At 36.6% G+C, this 25,529-nt stretch overlaps 1 protein-coding gene across 3 annotated transcripts in view; it reads right to left on the reverse strand.

Moving 5' to 3' along the window:
* The window catches only part of MYO16 (myosin XVI), a 385,095-nt gene that overhangs the window by 78,353 nt on the left and 281,213 nt on the right, over positions 1 to 25,529 (reverse strand). For all 3 annotated transcript variants that reach the window (XM_064504083.1, XM_026102455.2, XM_026102457.2), the window contains 4 exons: positions 17,028 to 17,103; positions 14,050 to 14,225; positions 9,195 to 9,275; positions 8,767 to 8,972 (listed from right to left, as the gene is read on the reverse strand). In XM_064504083.1, coding sequence (XP_064360153.1) covers positions 8,767 to 8,972; positions 9,195 to 9,275; positions 14,050 to 14,225; positions 17,028 to 17,103 — 539 coding nt within the window. The remainder of the gene's footprint in view (positions 1 to 8,766; positions 8,973 to 9,194; positions 9,276 to 14,049; positions 14,226 to 17,027; positions 17,104 to 25,529) is intronic.

The raw sequence follows: 25,529 nt of genomic DNA on the forward strand, positions 1-25,529 counted from the left end.
GTGCTTTGATTCTGGTCATCCCTTACAGCATAATCAAGCATAATCAATCCCTCACATCAGCAGGTTTTCACAAGGGATTAGTAATTTAGAGTAACTCTGAGACTGCTGTAAATTATTCCAAAGTGGACACCATTATCAGTGAGATTGGGCAAAGAAGCACAAAGATGATACACTTCATTTCCCCCAGTCAAGTGCAGTAAGAAGCAAAGTTTGACTGAGGTTAGGTTTGAGGACAAAGGAGTGCCAATATTGTGAATGAAAAAAAAAACCCCTAACATTTCTTTGGAGTGCCATTCATATTTGAATCTCACAGAAATGGTAAGACTGTTTTCTCTGTTTCTTTTTGGATCCAAACTTAGGAAAGCCCAAGGCCAAGGTTTGTCTCTGACATTAGGACACTTTTTCTTTTCTGCCTAGCTACACATTAACAAAATGAGTCTCCTCCACAAGACCTCTACTTTTTTATTCATTTGTACAATTATTACAGCAACTTCTTTATAGAATTTGATGATTACAAAAACTGCTAAAGAGATGGTCATTTTAAAAATCACTGTTTTATGCTTTGTGGATGACCTTCATCCTTTACAGGAAATGAGTCATCACTATGTTTATGAATTTGGATTTAAAGTGATCTCATAGTGATGGCTTCAAAATATTTCATTTATTCATCTTTTCTTGCATTCTGAAAGAATGTGCATTTCCCTTTATTGAAAGACAAACAAAAACGATCGCACTATTTATCATATCAACTAGAAATATCACTCCCAGCTCTAACTGTGAAGCTACAACCTGCATAATGGCTAGACTGCCAACTGGTATAAATTGGCACCATTACATCTACTTTAATGGGACACTGCTTTTTACCACCACCAAGAATATGTCTTGCTTTTCTTGCAAGTATTAAAGGTATCATGGCACATATCATTCTACTGCTTTATGAGAAGAGTGATGATATAGTATCACAGTCAGCAAAGCTAAAAGGGCCAGTCAGTCTGACCTATCATTTTGCAGTCTACTCAGTACATCATTCTTACTAATGCCCAATCTAACTTGCTCACAAATGTCTGAAAAGTTTTGCTGCATTTTTTTATTCACAAATGATATTTTAAAAAATATTAGCATTCTCCTGCTTCTTGGAAAGCTAGCTTTCAGGGGAAAAAAAAGGAGAGGAAAGCAAAAAAATCCCACCAAAAAGCTTCTGGACAAAGGAAGTTCAGACATGCAATAATGAGTTCTAAACAAGAGCCACAGACATTAACAACACATCTATGCCAACAGAACAGATCTGATCAAAAGCTTACAATAGGCTTAATGTCAGCTTTATGCCAGTTGCAGAAGGTCAGACAATTTTTGGTATTAGTATGAACATAAACTTTCCTGAGAAAAGGGTACCTCCTCAAGATGATCCCCAAGCAAAGTGAACTGTCTAGATGAGTTTGCACTAACTAAAGTACTCTGAAGCCATTTTTGATCTTGTACTAAAATCCACTGTTAGGGCATTTCAGTATCAATGAGTGAGATCGTGAATAGAACTCAGGAGCAAATTTCAGGATCTGCAGTTAAGTGTGACTTCTAAGAAGAACCTCATACTGAAATCAGTGGAAAACCTGTAATTAGAAGAGGCATTGAAGGTACTTTTTTCATCCTCACTGCCATGAATCTATTATTATTGTGTTTCATATCTATCTTCATCCCTAATATTTCTTACTAAAATGGACGTTTTGCCATCTTTAAAAAAATTATTTTAAGACAAAGAAGAGCACCAGCTTCCTTTAACATTCTATTTCTTTAACATTCTATTTTTAAAACATTAAAATCTTAAAGATTTTTTATTATTTTAATTGGCTCCATATGGCTTATGTGTTATAATTTAGATATTTTAATGTATTCTGTGCATAGGAGAGAATAAGATTAGCCAACTAATGAAAAATAATAATTATAAGGTCTAACACCATGCCTCCAAACCTGCACATGACATTGTCATATCAGTTAACAAAAAAGATTGTTATAATCCAGTTATGCGTCTGTATAAGCGTAGGTAAAACAAAAAATTTAGATTGATACAATTTAAGCCATTGTTAAAAAGAACTGGAAGTGGTCAATCATACTATTCTAGAGATCTATGTCTTCTTTCCATAACACTTAAAGAGATATTTCTACATACAGCTTACAGGTTCTCCTTGACAGTACAAAATTTTCTGTGCTGTTCCTCAAGCAGCAATAGGAGTCAGGATGGGAGCTCCATCATGGAAGAGACAAGACTGAGCTGAAAGAGTTAAGCCCCCAAAATGCAATCTGGAAACCTGTCAGACAGTGATGAAATTCTAAGAAACATTCAAAAATTGCAGAAACAAAGAGAAGGAACAGCATACTAGCAGACAATTATTTGGGCTTTCTGAACAACACAAATGGTTTGTCATAGAAATCTTGCAATTCTCATAAGCTATTAAGTGGAAGGTTGAATTTGCTAACCAGTTCACATAGCCCATAAAGATTATTCAGAGGGCCAACAGCCCTGCACATGTGCCACAACTGGTGGGGAAGGCTAACATGGATGCTGTTATTTCAGGACCTGTGCAAGTGGACCTAGCAATCTCCACTTCTAAGCCAGGTTCCAGACACAAGACCTGTTTCTGTCATGTGTACCTCAATCTCTAAGGCAAAAGAGAGTTCATAAATTCTGCCTAGACCAAGGAAACCAAAACTTGGGCTGAGCAAAGAATTGGGTATGGTTCAGCAAGTTGCTCTCATTAAAGAAGAAAGAGAGGAAAAATTATTTTTAATTTCTAATCCAATTTATAACACACTAATGGTAGACAGAATCATTTGATGAGGATGGGACCAAAACAAAATTGTTCAGAATGAGTGAAACAGAGCACCCCACTGCCTCATTTTTACCCAAAAATGCCTGAACAGCTGTATTCCTCTCTATCACTGAGCAAGAAATACAAGCTCAGCTCATTACTCTAGATGGATCCTTGATCACTATCCTTATTTTTAAAAATTTATATTCCAAATGGCTTTTACATGTCTTCCTTGAGCACCAAGTAAGGTGAATGACACAAAAGACAGCCAGTTTCCATTTTATTAATTGATGCAAAGAGATTAGGTCCTAGACATTAAGCTAGCACAACCAGGCCCTGTCTGTGCCCCAGAGAGTTTGTGTCCCATTGTTCCACACTGCTAACAGAACACATACTGGACACTCACTTATTTTGCCATTGGGCCAGATACCACAAATGTAACATATTACTGTGTACCTACTGAACTGCTCACTGGATATCTTGGGCAGAATTAGACTCACTATAATTAAGGTATCAAAATGCTAAATGCTTGAGTTAGCCTTGACTCCCTTTCTTGGCGACTGGAAAGTGACAGCCACCTGTAGACAGTTATTTTTTCGACCTGGATGCTTGGGCTAGGTGGTCCTGAATTGCTCTTTGGCAGTACTTATTTTCCCTTGTTGGCTACATAAGAGGTGGCATAGACCATGCTACATCAATCTGTTTAATTTTAGGAGACAGGAGAGAATTCCACCATCTCTCAACTATGGTCCTTAGTAATAGTTGTGTACAAACTGGCAAAAAATAGTAGAGCCTGAAAAGGCCATGTGGAAAGTTCCTACTTCTATGGTTATTTTATTGTTTTCTTTCTTCTAGGAAAAGGATATTTGAGGATATTTTACCTATGCATACAATTTTTGCTGCAAATTAGAATCTTTGAGCTGTTTACAACATTATTTGCACCTCCACTTTGTCTAAAAATTAAAGCTGAAATTTCAAAATCTAGCCCACTGAGAATGATTCTTATGATTTAATGCAAAAGATCTGGGTAAAATTTTCCTGAAGTTCAAAATGCATGTTATTCAAAGCTTTCTATTTTAAAGATTAGGTAAAGCTTGATTTCTGTCTCTCTACTCAAAGAGCTTTAGAAATTGATCCAGCACTGCAGGCAAATTCAGCAGAAACACTGCAGCTGGAGTTGGCACATCCTCTGAAATCACATATATCATTTTACAATTATATTGGTGCTGCCTGTTTTTACAGCATTTAATAGCATCTGACCTTATTAATTCCCATTTTTATTATATATTCATTGACAGTGACTGTGACAGCTTCCACTTAAGAACCCGAATTTCCACAAGATTTCTCTTCTAAGCAACGAACCTTGGTGATTGAGGGGTTCAGCTAGCAGCTGTCAGCTTCTACTTTCATAATACAGAAGCAGAACTGGTGAATCCAAAAGGACAGCAATAGAAATAATGATTAAGTTTTGTAGCCCAGGAAGAATGCTCTTGCAAAATGTGACCTTTCCTTAGCAACGATCTTTCTTTAGCTATTGAAAGAGTTCAAATATGACTCATAAGTATATGCTAGAGACCAGTCATATTTATCTCTAATTAGACATTAATTGAAATTCATTTAATTTCATTCAATTAAAAAAGGAATGATACTGTCCCTATTACTGAGAGAATATCCAGTTGTTCTGATATACTACTCCTTTTCCACAAAGGCCACTAATTCCTACATGCTGTCTTTTAATTGCCCACAAAAAAGCTTCTGTTTTTAAACTTGTCATTAATTTTTTTTTTAACTCTGATGACATTACTGATGTGATAAGCAATAGCCTAAAAATAAATAAACAAAAACTGCAAGGGGGCTGGGAGGAACATAGCAATTTACTGTCACTTGGGAATTCAAGTTGGGATCTGGGCCACAAATTCTCTCCGATTTTGTAGAGTGCTTTCAGACACACCATTAATATCCTTTACTTCTCAGGCCAGTCAAGCCCAGAAGAACTGCACAGTACATTCAGCTGCAGAAAAAAAAAGAGATTTCCTTGCATTACTACCATAAAACACTTTGCAGCTGACCTGAGTGAAGCTGTGAACCACACAGCTGCATTCACTGAAACTTGGCCCATCAAAGGGAGATTTCAAGACAAACACTGAAGCCGAAACTCTTACAATTACAGGTGACCCTCTCATGGGCACCAATATGGGCACACGTTTTGCTACCTTTATCTCTTTTTGGTTGAAACCACTTGTTCCTGGACTGATAGTTCATATAGATCAACTATATTAAGATAACAGGCCCTGCTGTGTTTTACATCTGTAGGCCTTTTTCCCCCTCTTTGAGGTCAAATGGTCAAATTTATAGTTAATGTGACTCAAATGGTGAGTCCCTCCCCTCCAAAGAGACAACCCACATGAAAATGAAGAGTCTTCTTTTAGTATTTACAAACAGGGATACAGCACAGAAAACCAGCAGAAACCAAAAATGATTTATATTTCTATTTCTTACAAAACATTCAAGAAAAGATGGCATAGGCAAACTGCATTTCACTCTGGTGCATCCACCTCTGAGTTGAAAGAAGCAAATTGTCTATTTTCTCTCTCTCCCCGTGCCTGTTTCTCTTGTCAGCTGTCAATGTCTTTCTCCCCAAAGTCATGGGCAGTGTTTCCTTTGCCCCTTGAGGCAAGCCATGGGGAGACTAAACCTTTGCAGCCTGGTTGGAACTTGCTAAGAGCATTCACTTGGCCACAGTTCCCCACAGTGAATAAAGAACAACTCCTTCATCTTTGCCTGTGTTTTATTTCCTGATTTTTCAGATTCTGTCAGTAAAATCAGTATAATATTAAACAATTGTACTTAATTATCTCTTAAACAAAACAAAACAAAACAGCATCATTCTCATTCACTGTGATAGAAGCTGTAGTTTGTCTCTGGGACTCTGAGCATAATGGGTCTTTCCGTACGTGAAAGTGTCACAAAAAGTGGAGGCCAACCTATTAGACAGTATATCTTTCTGTACTCTTAGGTAATCAGCAAGTGTTCATTGTCTCTTACCTCCTATTCCTGCTCATGATCCTTCCTTAGCTGTGCAATTTCTATAAAACCTCCAATTATCTGTCTGTTTATCTAGAGCAATACGAGTTTTTCAGGGGGAGAAGGAGAGTTCTTTGTTTTTTCCCGCCTTGGCTCCAGGATAACTTTGAATGGAGTTTGTTCACATACATACTGGTATAACTGTGGTCTACAGTGACCAATACTATTCAAACTGAGACTTTTTATTTTAGCTGTTTGTATTGTGTTTGGATGCTTGTTTTGGACCCAGGGACCTTAAGTAAAATTTAAGCTGATGTTATTTTTTATGTCTCTTACAGCCTGAAGAATAATAACCACTATCTTAGAGCGTGCTAGACTCTTCTGCAGCATCCAGACTGCCCTGCAGGAAGCAGCTCATGGAAAGCCACGGTGCTTAGTAGCTCTGTGCCTGTGCTCCAAGTCTGTTAGAAGAAGCCACTGCCACTGCCCATCCAGGGGATGGAAATCACAGAGCATCCTCAATCAGGTGCAACAGTGGAAGGGCCAGGTTGGAGGAAAAATAGTTGAAGAAACAGATAAGATACTACTTTCCCATGGACTGTTAGAACATTAGAAATAATGGTTTGGTACCAAAGGAAGTGAAAAATTAAAAGTGAGAAAGTCTATCAACTTCCGCTGTATAAGCATGTAACAAAATCTCAGGAAATCATTTCTCATTCCTACCAGTGAAGCGCAGGTGAAGCCCAGAGTCAGGCTGAACAACCATCAAAGAAAATCCAGTTTCTAAGAACATCTCCAAATCCAACGATCCAGTTTCCAAATCCATCCTATCCAGACATGGAGGCAGTCTGGAGACATAGTACTAGTGGCATTTTTCTCTCAGACTATCTAAAAAGGCAGCTCATAAACTCTAAAGTCAGTAATCCTCTACTCTTTCTTATCTATAGTCTATTAGCTAAAAAAAAATACAGCATTGAGAGTTGGCAGTACTTTTGAGCTGCAGTCTAATACTATCACTTCTGCTTAAAAATGTAACAGATAACTTTTCACCCAGTAAGAAAGCAAATATCCACATGCTTGCATTATTTCAAATGAAAAAAATCATGCAAATAAACTGCAAATGAACATGAAGATTAACTGGTTATGTGAGAAAGTGAAGGATTTGCATCTTTCGCTGCTCAAAGTAACTTAAGCTTCAGACTGCATGACAGTAATGGCTACTGTAAAAAGCCTTACAGTGCTGATGATTCCTTGCAGTACTTCTGGGATAAGAGTTCTACAAGCACTTATGGGAGTCACATATTTCCTATTTGTACATGAATCTGAAAATCAGTAGTATCAGGAGATATATGCAGAGAGACTATTGCTAATTTATGAGTATATTCAAATGTTGTAACTGGCTGTATTATAAAGCAGTATTCTTTTTCAGTGAAATCATGTTAGCCACACCAATTCATTCACTTTATTTATAATAATGCAATTATTACTGTCTGCTACTTGGTGCAAATAGGTAAAAAGATGTGGGCCCAGCTGCAAGGACTCTATAAAGATAATTTATTGTAGAGAAAAAGCAGTAGAGATGGACAGTAACAAAGCTAGAACACTTTAAAATAGCATCATAAACATTGTTAGCACCATGCTGTTAGTTTATATTGCTATTCTTGTTTATTATCATTACTTCAAATAAATATTTATTATGGGAAACCAGGTGGCCTCTAGACTTTTAGGTAAAAGTCTGTTTTCGGGAGGTACTTACAGAAGTGGAGGAGAAGAACTGATATTATATTTGAATGCTCAGATATTCTTTTTGTGTTATTTTAAAATAAAGTTTCTCCACAAAAGACCAGACATCCATAGCTTATGCCTATCCTATTAGAGGGAAGATGCCTGGGACTATTCTCCGGGACTGTAGGCGACTGACAAAAAATGGCCCTTGTACATACAGTTATACTCTTTTACACTCCAAAACAGAGCTGCTACACCCAAACTGGCCTCATCCAGCCTGCATTTCTGCATTCACACTGCAAGATGAATACTGTCGTAGGACAGAGATGGCCAGCTTTGAAACTGGTGGGGATACAAGCTCCTCTAGTCCTGTGCTTTTTGAATATTCACAGAATATGCAGACAGAATATGACACTGTCTAAGCAGTAATTTAACACACAACCTTTTCCCAAGAAGACAACTGAAAGTTTAGATATGAGTAAGCAGCTAATATTCCTGTGTTTTTCCAGAACTAAAATAATACATAGCCAAGATCGTGGCTGATTGATATATCAGTCAAGGCATAGAACACGCAGAGAGGATGAACATGTGTGTGTGCACGATGTTGCTTACCTTATATCTCTTGGATGGTGCTTTGTCCCTGCTGAAGCATTTGAGAATGTAGGTTAGCCAAAACCCAATAAATGAACTGGAGGGAAAGTTTCCCTTCACCCATATGTGATAACATATATCTTTTCTTCCTTTCCTCAAATTAATTCAAAATTTCACTCATTTCTAACAACAATAATAAAAATGCAGCCACAGCATGAGCGTCAATAACTAATCATCATGCAGAAATACATCCTAGCATGTGAAATACAAATACTGGACCCACCACAGCTACACTAATAAACTAGAAAAACTATTTCTCCATCACTTTCTAATTACCTGGAGATAATATCCACTCTATTTTATTTTGACATTCCTAAAATTATATATTTTTATAAACTGAATACACTTTGCTGCTGATATTTCATAAATATATTTTCACAAAGTTCATGATTATTTCAATTAAAAAAACCCAACTCTACAGCCCACGCTGACAGACATGATTTTTCTCAGAAGAAAGTCTGCAAGGTTCATCGCAAAAAAAGACTGCAAGCATTTTCAGAACATGACAGAAGGCATTGTAGTGTAGGTAAGAAAAAGCTTTTGTCAACTCAAAAGAATTTACCTTGACAAGAAGTCTGTGAAAGAGAGACGTATTGGATATCCGTGTCGTATGATTTTGACCATCTCTAGGACACCAATATACTGCAGCTGAGCAGACACATAAAAATTGTCGAAAGTATCTGGCGACTTAGAGTTATTAGGTTTTATACAATGAACAGAATGGGGTGTGCAGTTCTGCAGCTTCCCAATAATATCTGTGAGGGATTTCTGTGGAAAAAATCAGTTATCAGTCATTTCAGTGCAGCAAAAGCAGTTGCTCAATGCAACATATATATGCTTTTCCAAACATTTCAACACCATTTTCTTAAAAGGCATGCAAGTTGCTTACTCAAGCACATTTTTTTTCTGCCATTGCAGTCTGTAAAGCCTAATACTGCTTTATTTTTTTTTTCTTTTTTGTAAATTTCTGTCCAGCAAATATTCACTAACCCTGAGCTGTGCTGCCACAGTGGTTGGGCCCCCTCGTTCCAGTCTCTGAAGAAATGAGGAAGTTCCTTTCTTTTTCAACAGCTGTCAGGAGAAAAGCACACATGCAATACCTTTAACTCGCAGTAAACCTTAATTTTCACTGTTGAACAATTTACTAACAAAAGCAAATATTTACACACATAGCCTGTCATAGACAGACAAGTGATCTGAGTTTCAGAAAGAAATGACAAAGTAGGTAAATATCATTAAATATCTGTGGAGGCATGGCAGGCAAGAAAGTTTTGATTTCAAAAGCAGCTGTCTGCTGTTGTAAAGATAAAATTCCATTTCCAAATAACTGCGCAAAGTAATATGATCTGGAATTCTATTGCAGAAGCAGGACTTGTGCAGTTAGTATCCCATACAGTTTACATATTAATAGTGCAATTCTGTTTCTCTCTAAAGAGGTTCCTTATGTCTTTGGCAGACGCTTAAGTGAATAAACATAAGCAAGGAGGACTGAAAAATTTTGAATACAAAACAGTAATATTCTTATAAAAATACCTTCTGTTTTCTTCCTGCACAAGTGAGTGTTGTTAAACTTTTTTATTTATTTTTAACCAGTTTACACATTTTAGCCATATTATCACTAACTTTCTGTCTCATTAGAACCAATGGTATACTACACACTAGCGTTTGGAGTGGCAAATAAATTTCTTTTTTACTGTTCTCCTTCCTATCTTTGAGACTAAAATGGTAAATATCAATCATTCTAAAAGTGGTCTCAAGAAGCAAGATGTTTTTGTTAAACTATCTACAGCAAGGCTGGCAAAATCACTGCATTCTAAGATGTGGCCAAGCAACTAGATTATTATTCAAATCTCTATACCAGTGACAGCCTTTTCACCTCTGACCTCTCTTTATTGCCTTTCTCCAGTCCACTTGTCCCATAAAACTCCCTTTCCATCAGGTCAGCATGTTCTGGCCTACTCCAATCTTTTTCTAGTTGCATCAAAAAGTATATTTCCTCAATTTGCCCCACCTAGGCCAAACTTCACTAAAAATACAGTGGTGTCAGCAATTTTCTACTCACTATGCTGGACTGTGGAGCTCTTTTTCATTTCAAATCTCACTTACCAGAATGCAGTAAGATTTTAAGGCAAATTCATCTCCTACTGCAAACCACAAAAGAGATCTGCTTCTTCCAGGTCTTCTCATAAAAAAGAAATCACTAGCATGCCTATAATGCTTCTCGGCTAAAGCTTACAAAATGCTTTAGGAATAGAATAGTTATCTCCACTTGACAGATAATGCAGTCACCCCTTCCTCCCAACAGTTTAAGTCACTAGTTCAAGACCATTTGCTGAGTCAGTAGAAGAACCAGGAACAAATTTCAGATCCTAAAATTCCTGCCTGCTATGCTGTGTTGCATACTTCTTTCCATGGGAAAGAAATGTTTGGGTCAGAATGGGGGAGAAAGGAAACAAGGTAAGGACAAAAAATGAATTTAATTCAACCTCCCCGAACCTGGATGTCCTCAGGAATAAGACTTTAGTACTCAAGCTGTACTCTGCATTACCCTCTAAAATACAGCTTCAAGAGGAAATTTCATACTGGAAAATCTTGCCAATGTACAGAAAAAAAATACATATATAAAACTTTGCAATTTCTGTTAAGAAGCTGAAAATTTCTCTTAAAAAATCTCTCTCTACCAAAACAATGTTTTAAAGCTTTAAATGGAAGACACACCAAAAGCTTTGCAATAGGTGAGTCCTTAAACTAAGAGACAATGAAGCAAAATGATCAGAAAGAGAAACAATGAAAAGTCAACGGAGAGTCCACTGATGCACCCAAAGGAAGGGCAGGGAAGGCAACAGGATGCATTAGGAAAAGATTACGCAAAAACAAGCGGGGCAAGAGCTGATGAAAGCAAAGGAGAGTTGTGAGAGCATGAATAAAGACACTCCAGTTCTGGATATACTGACTTCCACTTAGAAGGGACACACAGCCTTCATAAGTCACACAGACTTGAGCTGTCAGCTTTCTGCAAACAGCCCCAAATTTCTATAACTCCTTACGTGCTCCAGAATTCTGTCCAGCTTTTAGATCTCTTCATGTCTGTCTTGGGGTGACTGCCCTGCCCTCTTGGACAGTACTACAAGCAGAGTGGTGAGTTTGAAAAGGCAGCCTATCCTTATGTGTAACAGTATGCTCCAAATCAATGAAAGGTCACCTGTGGAAAGGTCTGACAATAAGGAGATATGTGGCCATATTCAGAATTAGAACTTATTAGAATTATATAGCCTAGCAAATAGCCAGGACTGCAGATGACAAGATGAGAGGGGGGAGGAATCACAACAAATGCCTGTCTGACCTCTAAGTGTCTGTTTCTCTTCCCTGGCTATGATGGAGTCTAGATGACTCCCTCAGTCAAGTGAGATCTCATCTCTGAAAAGGGTCTCCTCTGTCCCACCTGAGATTTCTACAGGTAGACACCTAAGAAGGAAGCCATTCATAGCTGCATTTTGGGGCCCCTATTATAATCAATGGAGATAAACATGCATTTACAAAAGCTTCCAACAGATTTACACTAACTTTTAGATCATAAGAGATAAAACATAGCACATTGCCCTCAAAAATGTTTCTATCACTCTATACCTCCTGATCCTTTTCATTTCATCCATATACAGTAATATGGATACCTTTAATTTTGTATTTCTCACTGCCTACAGTATGATGAAAGCTACAATTCAGTCTCAAACAAGTTTCAAACGTTAATGGAACGTCAGTGTCCCTAGTTGATAATTCTCTGCTTAATGCCTCTTTTTCTTTTTTTCCCCCTCATTTCTTATTTTCCTCATTGCCTTTACCCTTAGGATAAACTCCAAAAAGCAGTGGTTATGATTTTCCAAAATATAGTCATTTTAATTCTAAGCTGATACAGAACGTGTCTTACATTACATTTCCAATTACAACAACAATAATATTATTTGAGCTCATCACAGTAGATTTTCAAGGCTGTACTGGAAAAGGGAAGAAATTATGTGGGACAGCACAGTCACAGATTTGGCCTCAATCCACGGAAGAATTTATGCATGTATCTGATTCCATCTCCTGCATCAGATGTCCAATTCCAAAATGCCAGGTGCCTCTGGTTTTTGCCACTGGAACAGCTTAGATGCCTAAAGTTTTGCTTCAGTCCTGCTGGTCAGCACAGCACCTTGCTCAAGTTAGGCCAACATAGTATCTACAAACTAAGTGGTCTTCTGTCTCACATGCACAACTCTTCTCAAAGCACATCCTTATGGACAGCCTTGTCTCTGTGGGCAGGTGATGGAGGAAGTTCTTCCCACCTTTTATCTAGTACCTAAACGTTGAGAGCATTCTCACTGAATCGGAGGATCTGACTATCTATAGTGCTCCCCAAATGAATCTGAACACATTTTCTGTCTCTCAGGAGAGCAACCCAGGTTATAAGCTATTCTGGAATGTTAAAAAGTCTCACAGTTTCAGAGAGCCCAGCTGAGTGGTGTTTGCCCCTGGCTTGAACCTGAAGTCAGAACTAAGGTTCTAACTTAAATGCACCCTCTCTGCTTCCTCCCATGTATGCGACTAGGATCTTTCTCACATCCTTAGGAAGCTTTCACTAGGAAGCTGTGATTTTTACTCTAGTAGAAAGGCACCTAAAAGTAGGCACTGCTGTCCCTCAGCCGTTTGATAAATCTCACCTTAAACCAACATCATTTCCACTGAGGTTACTGGCAACAGCAGTAAAGTGAAGTTATGTTACCATAAGCAGGGGGGCTATAAGAAAACCTGCATTGCCATTTTTCGGATGTACTTGCATGAAGCCCTTCACAAAGACACATGACAGCAGACTTCTTTATCCCATGACAAATCAATTTTATGCAGCTGTATGCCAAAATAAAGATGTAAGCTTCAGGAAGCCTGGAAAGGTAGTCGACTGAAACTACTGCTTGCTTCTTTTCTAAAAGAAGGAGGATTTCCAAAAGTATATCAAGAATGGACTCAGCATATTATGTGATTTCTCCTCAAATGCATCAGGAGAATCAGCTTCTAGGACAACTACAATCTCCACAATTTGTTTAACTACTATAAAAAGGCAATAACTTTATAAAAGCTTTTAACTCACCACAAAAAATCTGTCCAACAAGAGGTAACGTTACACACGAACTATTAATTTTCTGGATGGCCTCCCTTTTTTTTCCCCTCTTTTTTATTGTTTTTTTTTTAGCTGACTTACCTAATGGAAATGGAGGCAAGTTCAGAAATGGGGCAAATTTGATTTGAATTCAAATAGGTTGGGAAAATTTACATGCAAGTGACCATTTAGAAGAATAATATTTTCCCACATTTACAGGTTTGAGCTTTATACAAGACCACACAATTTATCTTCTGCAAATCAAAAATCCTCTCAAGTTGTTAACACAATAAAGACATGGAAGTTTATTTCTGAGCTTCCTATCTTAAGTTACTTAACCTTTCATCAAAAAGTTAGTCAAGGATATGAAACGAAGAAGTTTTCCTATACAGACATAAAACTAATAAAATTCATTGCCAAGTTACAGAGCCATAGAATCACAGAATGATTGAGGCTGGAAGGGACCTCAGGAGGTCATCTAGTCCAATCCCCTGCTCAAAGAATCCAAGGGAGATGTTCTTTAACCAACATTATTACTGATATTACTACTATCTGCTAGTTCTCACCTTTGCTTTACTGTTGAAGTTAAGAATCAGATTATTTCAATAAATTAATGAGTACAGAGAACTAAGTGGAGGAAATGGAGCTTTCAGAAAAGAGGAAGTAACTGAGAAAAACCTTAGTAAAAGAGCACAGAGAGTCCTAAATTCTTACCTTGCTGAACTCCATATACTTTTTTGCTTCTCTGCTTGCATAGGCCATTGGTGGCTTTTTACTGAGCAAAGTTGCTTTACATCCTTTGATTTTAAGAGAATGATATGGAGGAACAAGCGATCCAGTTTGTGTCAGCTTGGACTGGAACAACTGATTGATGACTATATTTTCACTGGCTGGGAAAAAAGGACATTAATGCATGAAGATAAAATATACATTAGAAAAGTATATATGTGGTATTTGGAAGGCAAAAGACACAGACAGTAGGTGATACAGTCAGAGAAGTAAAAATATAAAACAAATGGACAAACCAATAAACTTCTTTCAAGCATTGTCAGTTATCAAATGGTATTTGATATCTAAGGATGTCATCCATCAGCAACATTATTTTTAAACATACTCAGGTCCTGTGCTAAACAAAACAGGGTGGAAAACAAAACCTTTCAGACTGTGATCTGTCTAAACTTTTGTTTACTTCTGTGATAATTCCTGCTGAATTTTGTTCCATTCCAGACTCATTTCCTACAGCTATTTATCCATTTATTAAAGCAATATAACAGAGAGGCATGCTAGATAACATTTACCTAACATGTAGCATTTAGAAATGATCAAGGCATTTGACAGACATCAATCATAGACAGTCACTACACGAAAGGAAAATAATTCTACAAAACACAATATGAAGGGATGAAAAAAATGCTGGGAGAAGAACAGACCTATAGCAAGCTAGGTTCACACTTCTCTACATCAAGACCATGCTTATAAACATTTTCAAAAAATAGATCATAATGCCATACATATTTTTGATGCGGTGGTGGTAATTAGCACAAAACAAATACACTTCCAATAAGTGCTTTTTTTGAGTAAAAACCTCTAAATTTTAAGACAGAGAGGACAATTCATGCTTACTCCAGTTAAATTCTACTTTATGAGATTATGGTGACTCACTTTTTAAGATGAACGTGATAATTACATGCTGTTTGTACTGCCATAGCATTACTAAGCATTGAAAGCCCATGGTGGATGATATATCCTCAACCAATATTTTTTTAAGAACTAAAAAGCTGGGATTATGATACACCCATCATGTGAATAACAGAAAACAAAAAAAACAGATGAATGGGATGAGGGTCATAAATAATGTCATTGAGTTTACAGTAACAGGCAGAAAGCTTCATTTTGCTCTTTATTAGCTGTGTAAAGATATATTTACTAGATGTTTAAACGTAACAGATTTGTTTCCCCATTCTTTGTGGAGATTACTACCGTTGACTTAACAGAAATAATAAAGTTATGAGAAGGACAGCAAACAGATACTTGAATCAATTTCAGCAACACAAATTGTAATCAGCATAGGACCATAAGCACAATCAGTGCAGGATAAGGTACACCTCCGTATTTTAAATCAGGATAAATGCAGTAAGTAGGGCTAGCAAAGGCATTAAAATCGTCCTTTAAATGAAAGCAGATGGATAAAATCTATGTTAACAGTTTCTCCTATTTTATTTGTGGGACAGGTATGTTCTGCATTCCAATGTATATATGCAAATGTATTTAATGTCTTTAGTGTATATAAAATTTTTGAACTGATTAAAGAAACTAAACTCAATGAAAATAGAAAGAAGCAAACACTTAAGGTATAAGTCTATATAACTTATGGAACTGGCCCTAAAGGATATATGTCACTGATATGCAGTAAGTTCTAAGCTCCCAAAAGCCTATGCCGCCTAAAAAGAAGGAACATAACCCTTAAACCACTTGCATGCTTTCAATTATTCTGCCTTCAGAATTGTTCCATTAATTATATTTGTTATTATTTGACTTCTTAATTATATATACTCACACTGAGCAAATCAAACATTTTATATCCAATCCAAATCTTCATCCTTCCCTTTTAACAGTTCCATAGCTGATTACACAAAGTATCAAAGAAACTACAAAATGAGACTATTTGAGAGAATGGAAGAATGCTCTCTGTTGCACTGAGAGAACATACTGAAAGTTGCTATACCTTCTTATACTGTTTGACAGATTATTATGCAAGTTCCAACTAGTGAGAACTGGAATGTCTCTAAAACTATAATCAATAGAATTACATTCAAGATCAATTCTTCCATTTCTTTTTTCATCCTTAGTGCATATTACTTGTCTTTAAAATGCATCAATGATTTTACTAGGGAGTTTAGCTAATTTCACAGTAAAATTGCTAAAAGCCAATATATGGTAATTGTAGTGCTGATCTGGAAGACAAATATGACCTTCAAAAGACCTTTATTTCTATGGAAGAAAATATAATATATACTATATTAAGAGAAAGAATCTGCAGCAGTTGAAGAAAAGAAAAATAACATCTCAGGATACACTGACATTTCCCTTAGGGAAGTGTTTTGTTTTTCTTAATAGAAAGAGTAAATGATAGAGGTTTTTAATTATCTAATTATGAATCATTAATGAATAAACTAGGATGCATTATTTTTAGACATATAATTATACAATATGCACATGGAAAGGTATTTAATTTTGTAATTCAATGGACATTGTATCTGTTCACTGAAAAACAAAAGAACACCCACACATGCTACTTTTAGAAAGGGTACTTAAGCAGTGAAGTACTGCAGTCTCTATGACTTCAGAAGCCTTGTTTACTTTCCTTATTTTGTGGGGTGGATTCATTTTTAATTCACACTCAATGGTATTTTTTAATTCATACTTATCTATTCAAAGTCTATCAATTCTTTATATCACATCACATTATATAAAGATGCTTTATATTCACAGATTCTAAAAGCTTTCTAAATTAAAAAATAGAGTAAATTTCAAACAATGCTTACACATTTCAGAAAGAAGAGGCTGGTCTTTTTTTTGGTCACTGAGAATAAAATTATATACAAATTCCTCTTAAAATTAAGATGAAATTTACAGTCAAGTCATAATAATGTTGCTCTCTAACAACAGCAATCACAAAACCAATTACTTACTTTTCATTACAAATAGGAGATTTTGTGAAAGGGAATCTTTATTTTTTTCTATTGAGCCAGCAATTTCGTAAGTAACCTATAATAAAATATTGTGACATCATTAGTAATGACCAACACATTTATTAAAAATCTTACAGCAGTAGAAAAGAAACTATGGGGTTTTTTTTTTTTTTCCACTCCACAATTAAAGGCTGGAACCAGGTAGTGTCATTTGTTCCTTTCTTAACAATGCCAATAATATTAATGAGAGGCACTGGCTGTTGAACATCATGCGTCTCTATGTGTACAGAAGAAATTTCATCAGACTGATTGTAAAACACTTTCACAATGCAGGACTCAGAGGTGTAGTACAGAGCAGGAGACAGTGATGTAAACGTTCCCTCCAGGATGAGTTAGTGGCTCCCAGACCACAGGTCTCCTTGTCAGTGGGAAACTGTCCACACTCACCATGACAAAACACTCCTGGAGCGAGCTGAATCCCAGCTTACACCCAAGACAAGCTCCAGCGATTTATTCTGCCTTTGGAGGAAAGTTGCCTCCAGTCTACAGGTTATGTACAAATCCCATTTATGCTTCTAACAGGTATACAAACAAAGACTTTGTATCACTGTGGCTGCCTGATACCATTACTTCAAAAACAGGCAGTTGGAGCGCTACTCCATCTATTATCTGAATGCACATAAACTCTAACACACGTGGAGGGCACTCTGAGAAGTGACCAAAACCCAAGGCTCCAGCCAGAGTCCCCGAGGGTATGCCCAAAACAAAGAAATATGGCCAAGTGGCGGTTTTAGTATTGAGACTGGGAGCCACTGTACAGAAAAGTAGCACTGAGACCAAAAAGCAGTCACTGAGCCCAAAGTGCCAGAGTTAAAATCCTTGCATCAGCATTTAACTTTGTTTGTCTTCAAATTTCCGAACAGAAGTCTATGTTGCCAAAAGTATTAATATTTCACAACATATAATGATTAAAATAAAACAGCAGAAAAGAATGTTCATATCCAGAAGTTATGAATATGTTTCACATCATAGTTAGCATGGTAACCAAAATTAAAGATAGACCTGGGGAAAAACTTCCAAAAAGAACTGGGCTATTTAAGTTCTGTTTTTAAAACTGGTCTAAGTGCAAATGGCAGGATTCATCTCACCTTATGGAGAAAAAAGGTATTTTACACAGTGATTCATCTGGTCTATTTTTCAGTGGGATGCATTTCATCGTAGCACCACTATCTACAAAGGTAGTTTAGATAGCTAGCTCAGATGTACATGTCTCCAGTTGCACCAAACGACATTTGGTTAGATGAAGCTGACCCAGAGACCCTAAGAGCTATCATTCTTTCATGGACTTAAACTCCACCAACAATCTTTATGTGATTAGCCCATGGAATGGAAGCAAGGACTGTATCAACTAGACCTCCAGACTTGCACCAAGGGTGAGTTATGTGATTCAGCGAGGGACTGAATTCAAATTGTTCCCTGAACAGGAAACTCCCTAGAGCTGGTGAATAGGAAATATATACACAATTCCACCTGGAATTTTAGTCATCTAACTCAGCATTTCAGAAAGATGTCTGCTTCTACCCAGCACCTACTGCCCACAATTCTTTCTTAGAACTGCTCTTTCAAGTAACTAAAATTCTTTTGGTCTTTTGTTTTTTCTTTTTGTTTAATTGAATGTGGCTGACGATAGCAGATGTCTTTATTTATAGTATAATATTATTAATAGTGTAAATAGTATTCTTACCTTGCAGAAAACAAGTTAGAAATACCCCACTCAGATGAGATACCCAAGGCAAGGCAATCTACCCACAAAAGCTTAGAGCTTCTTTAAACCTAATTATCTAACTGAGGAGAAAAAATCAGTCCAAGCGACACTCTTACACACACTTAGCCAGTTTTGCTAAACCTACATAGTGGATTACAAAATAAATCCAGCTTCAGTTTTGAGCACAAACAGCAATGAAGAGGGAGAAAGAAATGAATTTCCCTTCTCTGACTGAGGTGGAAATTTACAGTTCTTCCCTCCAAAGGCAGTTTTGTAAACTAGAGAGGATAGACTGTTGAGGGTTGAAAGAAGTGGTCCTCTCCTTTCTACTGAGACATTGCATAACAGTAATTCAGTCACTAAGGTTTTTCTGGATATACTGTTAATCTTGAATTTTGTGCTGCATGGCAACTTAGCTTTAACTTAGGGAAAGAGCTGCTCTTCCCACTTCCTCTCTGAATTCCATCATTATCCCTATGCTGGAGCTTGGTCACTCCCATACTAACCAGGACAGACAGACCTGAGCCCCCTCGGTTTAAGGCAGTAGTAAAACCAGCGCTTCCTACTTCTAAGATGAAAGCTCTCACCACTGAACTACTACAGTGATACTTAGCAGCTTTCTCCATGAAAGGGAAATTTTGTGAGAAGTTTATTTCTCTTGATGAGTGTTTGGCATGTTTTACATGGCTTATAATAGAGATGGTGGATAAACAGCTAGTTTCTTGACTGGCTTTAGAAATAAACAGCTCTGGCTTGCACAGTAGCAGAACTCAAGGAGAATTTTAAAGTTAAATAGGAAGAAAATTGTGGAGTGTTGTATCTCCAGGATTAGGAAGACACTTAATGGGAACTTCTTGGAACACTTTTTTTTTTTTTTTTTTTAAACAAGGGACCATGCTTCTATCTAAATCATGTTTTAAATTCTTTCTTAGATCTATATCCTAAGCCACTTATGTATTTGGGGAACTTTTTATCCTTGTCTAACTACATTTAATAAAGCCATAAATATATAATTAAGATTAGTAATACTAATCAGTACATTAATTATTTTTTCCATTGGGTCATTTGACAATTATGTAATGCTATCTTACTCATGAAAAAGATTATATGACTTGAGTCCATATAATCTGTTATATTAAGTAATTGTCAAATGATGCAATTAGTATGGCATTTGCCAAAGAAAAGGTGTAACAACAGAATTACATTCTTTTCTGTGACAGATGCAATATTATGCAATTTTGTAATCGCATCTCCTAAGAACATACAATACAGTTAGTAAACTATTAGGATAATTTAACTACACTATTAAATGCTTTTAGTGTATTTAAAGTAAATGTTCTACTATACTGGTCCATAAAAGATAATTAACAGAACTTATCCTGCAAATCTATAATGCCAATTCTTAATTGAGTGTCTTAGTCTTTAACTAAACTGGAAAAAGCAGGTTAGTATTGGTGGGAAGAGTAGGTAAGTACAGCAGTGGGAGATAATAAATTATGATTAAATGCCTACACTGAAATAGAGGAAAGTTGGGTATTGGTATAATACATCACCAGTCTGTAGAACTATATTCATAAGACACCTCTCATATCACATAAAATATATAAAATGTAATAGGATTCCCTTTTATGAAGAAATTCTCTAACACTTGAGTCACTGGCTAAAGATGCTGAAAATTCACTCAGCCAAATGGCACTCTGGGTTCCATATTTATTGCCAGTTCCACAAACAAGAGAAAGAAAAAAAGAAGTCCTTTTCCAGCTGTTGATTTTGTAAATTTAATACTGCCCCAATCAGAGATGCCAACCTACAATGGCACTTTACCTAAACTGCATATATTTCCCCAACTTTTTTCCAACGGACTTCTAAAGAAAACCAAGCCAAAACTCTGCACTGATTGGTGCTCAAGTATAGTGGATAGTTATTTTGAGGAGAAAAAACCCAAACAAATATTGAATGATTCAGACAGGAAATGTGCACTTAGTTAGCTCATGGTTCTAATAACAGAAAATATACCCGTTATTTCCACTTTCAATTATTTGTTACAGCTGTTTGTTCTGTCTTCCTCTGCATGGTGAACCCTTTGGGTACAGCGTATGTAAACCTCCATTTCTATGTTGACCACAGGAAACAAGATCTTTAGATGCTATCTCAAGTAGTTGTTTTTATTAAAAATAAAATAACGTACAGTTCCACACAGCATTTTATTTCAATAAAAACAGATTAAAACAGAAAAGGGACTGGATTTGGCTCCCTATTTGACTTAAATTCAGAAAGGGAAACAACTTTAACTAAGCATACTGGTAGTGTAGCAGGCCACATGTTCATCCAGCCCAGTTATTCTGTCCTGGACATTTAGTGAAAAATACAGTGTAAGACTCCCACCAGTTCCCATCTCAGCTTCCAGGACGCTGACCATTAGGGATTTCTTGAACTGAAGGCTGTATCTCATCTTGGTGTTTAACAGATCTTGACGGACATTTCCTCCATGAGTCTGTCTAACTGTTTTTGGAACTGAATACTTTTGGCATTGGCAAAACTCGGTGGCAGGGAGTTTCATTACTTTTCAGCTATATGAAGAAATATTTCATTCTGTTTGTTTCAAACCTGTTTTCTGATCATTTACGTTAGTGCCCCTGATTCTAATATCATGAGAACCAGCATATAAGGACAGTGGATTAAAAAAAATACATGTGCACAGAGCTAACTTTGGGAAACACATGACCGTCTCATCTTCCTACATATGCTCCCCTCTCCACTTCATTACTCATCCTCATCCCATTCCATTTTATACATCTCTGTGGTATCTTCTCTCAGAAATCTCTCTTCTGAGCTTAAGTATCCCCTCATACTGTCTGGCTTTGGCAAGGGACTTTATCTAAATGTACTGGATTCCCCAATATACATTATTGACAAGGTCACCTTTACCCATAATTTTCATCAATCCTTTCAAATAGTAGTTTTTTGTCAAAGATTGTCATATGTTGTGATGGTCCAAAGCAGAACTTGAAATTTAACTCTGCTAAGAATGTAGGGAGAATGCCCTTCGGCGCTCATGGTTCACAGCAGATCCAAGGAGAAAAAGCTTTCCCTGAAAAAATTGGGAAAGTGACACCTAGAATGGTAATGTCAATTAGGCTGCATTCATGGCTAAAAAGGAAAACGTGACTATTTGAATAATCAAATGTAATTCAGATATTCACAGTTTTGTATGTTTTGTTAAATTCAGTTAATGAGGATATACTCAGTTCATTTAAAATGTTAGAGAACATGTTCAAGGTCCATTTCAATGCACGGAAAGATCGGTTGTTGTTATTACTTTTCTGCCAGTACTTAAATGTGAGTGCTACCATTTAAAAGCTTGAACTTGCCAAATTTTTAACATAGTTGGGCTTCCCCCCAGCCCAAAACAAGCCTTGTTAAGCAATGAGTGAACCGAAAACTCTTCATATAGTCTGTGAATTTTATTCTAATACTCTGATAGAAATAACAGAATATTAAAAACCAGAGACACTTAGATGCAAAAATTGTGTGTGTGTTCTACTATCGTAGAACACAGTATTGTTCTACTATTTTTTCTTTTAGCAGACCCTGTTATTTTATGTCCAAAATTGAGTCAGAAAGAAAGAGAAAGAAAGAAAAACAAAGAAAGAAAGAAAGAAAAAGAAAGAAAGAAAGAGAAAAAGAGCACAACTATCTTGTCTATGTGAAAAAGATAATCTTTGTCAAATAACCTCTAGAGGCTTTGGTATAGCTTAGACTAGACTGATTTGATTGTTATGTCTGGGGATTCAGCCTGGGGAAAAAATAAAGAAAATGAAAGTGTCCTTATTGATTAATCCATCTCCTTTTGTCTTTTGATTTAGAGGTTCAGTTTCAGAGTCTGCCTGGGATATATAAGGCATTTCGGAGAAGACTTCATTGGTGAAGGTGAGTGGACAGCTGAGAGGTATTTTTGAAATGTGCATAGCTTAGAAATTGAACAGACATTGATCTGCACTTAAAGGACATTATGTACACTTCTTTAAAGAGCAAAGAAGTTGGTCTTTTGGTCTGTTCAGTTTATTGCAGTACCATAGGTCAGAACAGTAGCAAGGGAAACAGTGACAAGGGACCTATCAGATTTGTCAATTCAAGTATAAATTTAAAGTGCATAAATCTTAAATTATGATGACAGATTACTCAGATTACATGAAGAAGGGGAAAGTAGTTCATTATCTCAGACATCAGCATGTTAAATACCACTGCTAGCTAACGATGCAACTCTTGGTACTGTGTTAAGAGAACGTATTTCAAATTTACTTATTGGTATGCTAATGCTTTCATGAAATTAAGAAGAGGACTTTGAATCCTGGAGAAAGTTCAACGATGGAATGTTATCCTTCAAAAATCACTACTATCAGCAAGGCTAACAGTTCTGTCATATAATTCATGCAAAGCCCTATGTTACATGAGAGCCCATAAAGTACATATTAATGTTATCATAAAAGTATCTAGAAATTCAGTAGGACACATTCTGAGTACAGTTTCAGCTGATGGTAAAACGCATTGATCAACTACACCCACAAAACCCTTTGTCTCCTCAAGACAAGTGTGCAGTATGTGACATTGAACCAACCTGCCTCTGCTCTCATGATGCTGCCAGGCAGACAGCCTCTACGAGAAGCAGCTGAGAATACCCACATTCGTGTTACGGAATCTGAAATAAAGCAATATCCCACATGAGCAGAATTTTTCCAGAAGAGATCAGATGACACCAGTGTTCAGAACAATGTGTAAAACAACTTTCAGATAAAGCCTTCCACTAGATTTTTTTTTCAAGTCATACACAGCCTGAATCATTCTTTACTGCCTGATGCCTGAAGAGAACAGAGATAAGCTTTTTGTCTTATAGCACTCAGATACCAAGACATTAAATGGCTCTCAGAACAGACTCATAATACGTCAAGGCATTGTGGGATTCTGTTCAGCTGCAAAATTCAAACTGGGAGATAAAGTAAAATACTTGATATGATCAAGTATTAATACTTACGGTGGTCGTTACTAAGCATGTGATCATAGAGTTAACAACTGTATCATATTGCTTATGCACAAAATGGCAGATTTAGTACCGTGCAGGCATGGTGTTGAATAAAATTCAAGTGAAAAGAAAAAAGTGTTTGCTTTCTTCCACAGGACTATTCTGTCAAACTTCTCTAATACAGCATTCTCTCTCAATTTCCACTGAAAAACCTCACACGTACTCTGATTTCTTCCATGTGCATAACCTTGTGCATATTTTTGTTCCTCTTTTACTCCTTTCTTCATCCCCAAGCAATCAAGAAAAAAATCAAATACGGTCTCTCAGAATCATGTCACAGACTTTCCTAATGTACTGTCTCCCTCACTAAATCAAGCATGCATTCCAAATACTTTGCTTTTTTGCAAGAGACATTATTCTGAGCCTCCTCTCCCCATATGCCTTCTTAGGCTCATTTCCCCATCTTGTTCTCTTTTCTCCATTTCTTCCTCTTATCTCTACTCTTTTTCTCTTAGTACTGCCTTTCCTGGAATAGTCTAAGGGTAATTAGGCTAGGAACAACATTAGGACTAACAACAGTAGTCCTAGGAAAGGCTACTGAGTATAAAATATATGGGAAAGGGTGATACTTGACAATGCATGGCTACGATCAATCAAAAAGTGGAAGAAAAGACAATTTTCATTCCCATGACTATGCTGACACAAAATGTTAAGTTATGAAGGTGTTAATGGTATTTAAAACCTCATGGATGCATTTGTAATATCAGCTATAACTCCCTCATACTATAGAGATTTCAATTTTGTTCATGAAAGGCTCCCTGTTAATCTCAATAAAAATAAACAAAAATAAGTAAAACGGGTCCATTCAGTGAGGAAGTATCATTTTCAACAGCTGCTTTTTCCAGTACCACTGCACTTGCAAATGGTCAAAACAGCAACTGGAAGTGTCTGGGTAAAGATGTGAACCCACTTCTTCTGAGACTTAGAGCTACCTACACAACCTACGGATGAAAAAGGAGCCCAAATTACAAGGGTCCATATGGAGGTCATACCAAGGCCAAGGTGGGACATTTGCCTTTTTGTATTCTAGATGACATGGAGAACCAGCTGTTTCACATTGACTGGGAACTACATCACAGTTACAACTTTTGCTACCCAGGGAAATCAGGCTGTCTGCCCTCACCTTCTGTTTAACATAAAGCTGGCATTCAGTGTAACTTCCTTCACAAATATCAACCTAGACACATCACCAGAATGTAAATGATTAAGCCGAGAAGTGGAAAATTTCATATTCAATTACCTGTCACATTTTACTGGTAATTCTTTTTCTACCCTCTGGGTCTGATTCATCTTTCAGTTACACTCATGTAAATAATGAGAAGCTTTACCAAGTTAAAGGAGTTACACCAGTGAAAAATTGCAGTAAGTGAGAATAAAATCAGGCCCTCTTGTTTTAAATTTGGGTATCTCTGAAGGTAATGACTCAGAGAAAAAATGTTTTATACTTCACTTACTTTAGACTCATTTAATTGATATAAGACTATAATAATGGCTATCAAAATCTGCCAAACTATACTGTTACTTTATATATGAAAGTGCCAATAAAACCTGATATATTTAGAAGTCTGATCTATTAACAATTTTTATCAAGCATAAATCACAAATGACTTCTATAAAATCACTGCTACAATGTAGTAATAGCACAATCTCAAGAACA

This window comes from Dromaius novaehollandiae, chromosome 1 (assembly GCF_036370855.1).
Source record: "Dromaius novaehollandiae isolate bDroNov1 chromosome 1, bDroNov1.hap1, whole genome shotgun sequence".
Taxonomy (NCBI): domain Eukaryota; kingdom Metazoa; phylum Chordata; class Aves; order Casuariiformes; family Dromaiidae; genus Dromaius; species Dromaius novaehollandiae.